At 37.1% G+C, this 7500-nt stretch overlaps 1 protein-coding gene across 1 annotated transcript in view; it reads right to left on the minus strand.

Annotated features, from left to right (window-relative positions):
* The window catches only part of LOC137973476 (glucosidase 2 subunit beta-like), a 27502-nt gene that overhangs the window by 14958 nt on the left and 5044 nt on the right, over positions 1 to 7500 (minus strand). Inside the window, exons 5-10 of the mRNA XM_068820306.1 lie at positions 7110 to 7167; positions 6506 to 6565; positions 5409 to 5472; positions 3883 to 3948; positions 1927 to 2011; positions 1337 to 1403 (exon numbers count right to left, since the gene is read on the minus strand). Coding sequence (XP_068676407.1) covers positions 1337 to 1403; positions 1927 to 2011; positions 3883 to 3948; positions 5409 to 5472; positions 6506 to 6565; positions 7110 to 7167 — 400 coding nt within the window. The remainder of the gene's footprint in view (positions 1 to 1336; positions 1404 to 1926; positions 2012 to 3882; positions 3949 to 5408; positions 5473 to 6505; positions 6566 to 7109; positions 7168 to 7500) is intronic.

Raw genomic sequence — 7500 nt, forward strand, 5'->3', positions numbered from 1 at the left:
AAGTTAGTGTATGTCTTGAGCAGCATATTCGTCTCCCTGTTGAGGGTGGAATTCAAACCCATAATGGTATGCACAATGGTACATTTATAGGTTGTCTTGATTCACATATACACTGTACCGAAATTGCTCTTTACACAGGTGTTATACATCAATGATGGTACAGTGGTGAAAGCACTTAACTTGGGTGCATATCACAATGGTACATGTAGGTTGTCTTTATTCACATATACCGACATTGCTCTTTACATGGGTACATTGTATTATACATCAATGATGGTACAGTTGTCGAAAACAGGATAATTGGTCTAGCTAATGTTTATGTAATGATAGTGACATATCCGCCCGGAAATCGAGCATCACGATCTGTCTGCTTTGATGATTACCGGTACGTGTGTTTATCTTTTGTCCGAAAGATCTTATTGCGAATCAGCTTACATTTGATCAATGTGTGTCCATAAGATAAGAGAACAATAGGTTGTAGTCTAGTCAGTCAGAGACATAACCTTGTGGTGTACGCGATCGAAAAATTAAAAAGGAATCGAGAAAAAAGCGACAGTGTGGGCTCCTTACTTATTCCCCACACAGTGGTGAAAGCAACAATGGGCTCAGTTCCCAGACTTGGAATCATGTGCAGGTTGAGTTTGTTGGTTCTGTACTCTAACTCCCAGGGGGTCAATGGGTTAATAATGATCTTGAGAATGGAAGGTTACATCACTTGACAAAAAAATGGCTAGTAAATTATTATTGTGGGACAATGCTGTCAGTGATGATGATGATAATGATGATGATGATGATGATGATGATGATGATGATGATAATGATGATGATACAGCCAACGCTTATCTCCGGTTTCTGTAACATGAAGCGACTAGGAGTATTTCTACTCCCCCCTGGATGGGATGCCAGTCCATCGCAGGGTTACCCCCAGCATTAGATTCGCCGGTACCCATTTATACACCTGGGTGGAGAGAGGCACCGTGGGAGTAAAGTGTCTTGGCCAACAACACAACACAATGTCCCCGGCCAGGACCCAAACCTGGACCACTCATTCCGGAGTCGAGCGCACTAACCATGAGGCCACCAAGCCTTCCGCACTGTACAGATTGAAATAAATCAAATCAACTCCATATAAAACCGTAGGTTGGTTTTTAATAACCCATTGACCCGTGGGAGTGATATCGAGACTTAACAGATTTTACTCTCAGACTGTCTAAGTTCTAACACCAGATGTCAACTGGGGTCTTGCTTCATGCAGGGTGAATAAGGAGTGAACAGGTCAATTGATACAGTGACTTTATATTACAAATTCAGGAAAACTATACATGTAGATACCAACCTTTGCTTCTTCGTCATTGTATTTCTTGTCCAAAAGTTCAGTGTCAACAATTTCTTGGACTGTAAGTCTGTTCACAAAACAAAGAGTTCTATTAAATTATTTATGAACTTCTGAACTGGAATGCTAGGTTGCCTCAAAAGAAAAATTAGCAAATTAATGCATTGAGTCCTGAATCCACTCACAGCTACAGAGTACACTAGGGTCACATTAATTTTTGAATAGAAAATTTAAAATTGACATCGTTGACTTTTTTGTTTTCTGTAGCCTTTTGATCAAAAAAGGCATGGCTTTGAAATGCATGAATCAATCACCACACTTTTACAGATACAGTACACATATACCATCTCTAAAAGCAACGACTGAAAAATCCTTCTGTTATCTGAATCTACTAGCCTGGTCTAGATTTCTTTGTCAAAAAAATTATGATTGAAACTCTTAGTACAGAAGTTATTGGTATAAAGGTCACTTCATTTTTTTTTTTTTTTTTTCAATTCACAGGCATCTAAGCAACATTTTACACTGACAATTTCCAAAGATATTGATAGCAATTAACTGGCCGTTCACTAATGCAGCTAGAATTAAGGAATTACCGTCCATCTTCATCCACATCCAGAGCTTTAAAAGCAGCCTCAGCAGAAGCTCTGTCTCTTTCAGCCAGTATTTTTGCTTTGGTTTCTTAAAAGGAAGAGACATGACTTGTACATCTAAGTACAGTAAAGACGTGGAAAGGCAAACAACAAAGTCACTGACTCCACTGTCATTGCCACCATAATTCATCATTCTTGTGGTCATCTCAGTCAGTGGTTAAAATATTAAAGTACCAACAGCCAACGATCGAAAAGCATTGCCTACTTCACTTAGCCCACTGACCCTTGGGAGCTCTTGAGACCTAACAGATTTTACCCTGTCTGATGCCAGACGATTATATATGTACTTGTCAACTGGTGAGGAAGGGGGGGGGGGGGGGGGGGGGGGTGGCATCCTAGGGCATTTGAGGTGTCAATGGGTTAAAGACGTTGGCTACTTTTTTTCCCACTAAACTGAAAAAAAGTAAAGACAGAATCTGATTCCTTCAAACCTAAGCCGATGGCACAAGGTTCAACATCTTGCAATAATTATTTGTTGCTCAACAAAATGTTGAACAATGTTGCACAAACGTGTTGAACGGAATAGAGCTGGTCTCTATTTTCATTCAACATCATTCACCAACGTTCAACGTGTTGAATTTCATATTGCAAAATGACATGACAGACTGTTCAACACTAATTTTTGCTGAACAACAGCTGCAACATTTGGTGATCAACAGAAGTTGAACCATGTTACTGTACATGTATCACCGGCTTAAAATTAAAACTCATTTTGACATTGACAACATGAAGTCTTCTAAACGTGGCCATCAATTTTGCTCTTGAACTGTGGCATTTGAGAGATCGTTCTTTTAAAAAATGGCGTGCCCCCTAGACACACAACCCTTTCACACAGTGGGTTTTTCTACTCAAACCAGCTGTAAACTTCAAATATGACTGAAACATGTATGTTCAATTCCAACCAAAATGTTTGGGAGTACCTTGGTCTTCCTTGACCTGTCAGATGACTCTCTGACTGGTTCAAAAAACTATGCTTTGGTTGCGTTATGCAACTGGAATGCACTTTCTATCAGGCACATCATTCTACAGAATTTCCCAAATTGAATGGAAAGCACCGCATACAGTATCCAGCCTCAAACTCTGGTGAAGCTTGAGGTACAGGTGTATGTACTTGTAGCCTTGTCAGGTAATAACCATAATTATTTATTTTACCCAGCCAATAGTATTTTTTGAGGTGCTACTGTATTTTAAAATGTGAAGTACTGTAGTGTGGAAAATAGTCTCATTTTATCAGCTGTATTTGAAGAGGTCATGATTACAAGTACAAAGACTTCACATCGGCTACAGTGTATCATAATATTAATGAGGTTAAACAAAGTTTAACAAAGTAAACAACTAGGAGCGACTGCAGCGTATTGGTCAGTGGTTGTAGTATACTGGCGCATGCGTGGAATACCTCGTGCTTTGGGCTGTATCGCTTATTTATCAGTGTGGCGGGAAGTAGAAGCATTGTGTGGAGCGTTTAGCGGTTTTCTTTTTTTTTTTTTTTTTTTTTTTCCCTCCCTCCCCACCCTCTGCTTTCCACTGTGTATCAGTGTGACGGGTGCCCATTCTTCTCAGGGGCGTGGGGGCTCATGGCTGGGTTGTCAGGTTTTGCCAGCCATCGGTGCAGTCTCCATCTTGGAGCTGGCTGCCAATAGTGGAAGCTCCAGGATGTTTCGGGCACCCAACCTCCAAAGAGCGACGATGTTGTTTATACAGCTTTAGAGGCCTTAAGTATTGGATTTGGTAGACTGCCAAGTACTAGCTCTTAAAACCTACATGTACAAACTACTCAAGTCCAGTCTCTTCTTATGGATCCAATAATGGTTTGGGGATGTGCTTGCAACTTTTCATTTGCATTTTGTGTTGCAAGGAGACTGAAATCAATTTCTGCTCATTTTTCTACAGTTTCCTTACCTTTCCATTCATTTTCATGTTTATCCTTGGCCTCCTTTTCAATTGCTTCCACTTCCTCTTTTTTAGCTGTTTATAATAATCATACAAATAAATTGAAAATACAGCTGTAAATAAATAGAGGACATAACACGACCCCACGGACACACGGAAATTCTTTTCAAGAGTTGAAAACATTTTCATAAGTGAGTGCAGAGAATGAGTCACATTTTTTCAATACGAGAAGAGAAATTTGTTTTGTTTCCCCAAAGTCATGTAATGTTAGAACTGTTTATTACATAAAAATTAATGCCAATGAAAAACCAATGAAAACATTCACTTAAGTTTACATTTTTTGTAGTCCTAATGTAGAACAATGGCGCACTTTATTATGTAACCATAGAAACCATTTTCATGTGTGAAGATGACAATGTATCATGTTTTTGCCCAAAAGCTCGCCTGGTGTTTCATGTGTAAACTGTACTTCGCCTTGAATTACCCAACTTAGGGCATAATTATGCCAAAGTGGATAACTGTGGTTATTTTGTAGAATTCTTCCCAAATAATCAAGCAATCAACAGTTCATATTAAGTACGTAACATTGGCAATTATTTTTTTGCAGGTACACCGTAGATACATAAAAAAATAATAATAACTAAATAACTAAATAAGGATAAGGACTGCAAATACATGGTATCTTTCATGTTCATATAAGTTCCCTGTGAGGGGTTAACGAACCAACACATGTACATGTACATGTACAGTATGCGAGAAGAGTTGGGAATATGAAGTTCCCAGCGTTGTGGCTGCCGGCCATCATGTGTATGGGTGGGTGGGTATAGCAGGTCCACATCAGCTGAATATAAGCTGCCAAAACTTCAAACTGCTCAAACAAATAAATAACAAACAACAAACAAACAAACATACATGTAACAACTTATTGTGACCCACATGAATGAAATAATAATATAATTACAAATCATGATATTTGGAGGTTAGGGTTAGGATTAGGGTTAATTAAGGGACATCAGCCATTGAATTGCTCATCATGTAGTTTGCATTAGGTTACAGGAAGGGAAGCGATCATAGTTTTTCTGTTTTGCCCCAACTGAACCATGTAAATATAATAAAATTAATGATTGCCTCCTTCAATTCATTATCTTAAGGACAGTGCCTACTATTGTTATTGCGCATATGCTCTGTGCATCTTGAAATACTCGGATTTCCTATGGGTGACGCTTTGGCAAGTGCTCTCGGTATCCAAAAAGGAAATTGGGGGTAACCATGCATTTTTCAGAGATACATGTACAATGTAATAAAGCTTCAATATGGAAAAGAATGCCATACATTGCTTTGTACTTTAAAGCTTTTTACAAATAATTTATTGTTGATTAATTACATGTATCTTCGATAAATGCATGGTTACCCCCAATTTTCTTTTTGGATTTCAATAACACTCGTTAAGATCTGCTTTTCCCGCACATTCAGTAAACCGCGCAAAAAAACCTTTGAATTAGTAGGCACCATCCTTGACAAGATTTTTTTTATACCTCTCAAGCTCTCTACTGCTGCTTTTTTCTCTTCCAGTTGTTTCTTCAATTCTTCAAGCTTTTGCTACAAAATCAACAGGCAAGGAAAACATGATTACAACGTTGCTATTACAGTGCTTTTAAGGAAGCACTTTTTGTCTGCCAATTGAAAACAGCTGTCTCCCTGCCAATTTTCAATCCTATCTTTCACCCATTGATTCCTAAGCTGCCTCCATTGTTGAGTAAAAGAACACCTTGGAGCTCAGGAGAAAGATCGTGAATTTGCAGACATCCTTGTGCTCCGTCTACATCTATGACTGGCTGAACTACATCTCTTTTTTAAATTAAATCCAAGGCACTGTACAGTAATGGTACATGTAGTATTAATAATAACTGTTTTTTCAGTACAACTTCGTACATTATAACATGAGCATATTTTTGTACCCTAATATAATGGTAAGAATTTTAGCTTGAAAAGCAATATGTAGCATTACTTTTATTAGTGACTTTTTGAAAAAATAATTCAGCCAATTTTGAGAAAAAAATAATAAACTGATTAGATTTTTTTCCAAATTATTGTGATCTAAAAATGTTGTTATCTTCTTCATGCCTAATTAGCTTCAGACAAGCAAAAGTTAACCTTCAAAGCAAAAAATAATTTATTGGTTACGGTTATTAACGGTTTTGGCAACTTGCTGAAAACACTGCATAGTCTACGATTGTACAGTATATGTACTGTAGTTTTTCAATTAGCTGTCATGCAATTAACAACCTTGTTCCCCAGACTGAAACTTCTAATTGTTTGATAGAAACTCATCTTTTTACTTCTCATTTTATCCTATGGCTTGCTTTGACACTGAAATGATGAATTAACCATTTATAATTATAACATTCCATGAATTTCCAGGTCTGGAAATTTAAATTTGTAAATTCCACGACTTTCCAGGTTTTCCATGACCCGTATGAGCCCTGTAAATCTTTGAATATTTAGGAATAAAATACCACATAACAACTCGCCCTTTCAACTTACTTGGAGCCTGCAAAACAAGCACACTGTAGTTGGAAAACAAAACTCTAGAAGAAAGGTATCTAACTAGAAACACATTTATTTACAGTACCTTCCTGTCTTCTTTTTTCTCCTGTCCTTGACGACTGTAATCTTGTTTTACAGCAAGACCCTAACACCACAAAATTAATGTCAAAAGAAACCTGTGACTTAATTGAATTAACTTTATGGTGGTTTATAAATAAGTGACACTGTCGACATATGGCCTTTGAAATGATTCCTGATAAGAATGTACTACATGTACATTAGTTTCCCTTTAGACAACTCTATCACATTCAAATACAGGCATTTTAAATGACTGCTTGCACCATTTTAAGCAAACCTAGAACAAAAGGATTAGCCAATGTTACCACTGACTTTGGAGATCTGAGAAGCAAACTTGGTAGACATACATGTACATGTGAGGCTTTCAAGTCATACAAACAACAAAAATCTTTCATGCCTATCAATTGCCAGAAACAAATTAATATCAATAGTCGTGAATTTAAATTAATAGCGGTTTATTTTGTGACTGCCATCAAACGGAGCGCATCCTTTGGGTTTTCATTGTTTCTTAAAACATAGCTTGACAATCTCCTTTTCTGGATAAAAATTATTTATGTCAAAGAGCTCACTGTGTTTAATTAAAAGAAAAAGAAATGGCCAAAGACACTTACTTGTTTAGCAAGTTCAGCGTCTTCTCTTTGCCTCTGATAAAGTTCTTTGTAAAGTTCCCTGGAGAAAGGACAACTTACTTTGTAAAGTAACTTAACCAATCTAATTTTGATCCACTTCATTTTGTTCTTAAAAACAGTGATAAAAGTCATGTATATTCTTGAGAAACTCCGAATGAAAATCATCCTTCTTTAAAAAAAAGTACACGTATAAAATTTAAAAAAAAATGCACTCAGTGGGATATTGAAAGCCTTTAGTTAATCTCTGGATCTTTCTCCCACTTAAAATACTATTGATTGTCTATTATTTTCCGGGTAAAATGGAAAGCAGGATTTAAACAGAAGAGCAAGGAGATAGCCAAATTTACAAAAAAATAAAATAAAATAAAAAAAT

The sequence above is a fragment of the Montipora foliosa genome, chromosome 10, assembly GCF_036669935.1.
Source record: "Montipora foliosa isolate CH-2021 chromosome 10, ASM3666993v2, whole genome shotgun sequence".
Classification (NCBI taxonomy): domain Eukaryota; kingdom Metazoa; phylum Cnidaria; class Anthozoa; order Scleractinia; family Acroporidae; genus Montipora; species Montipora foliosa.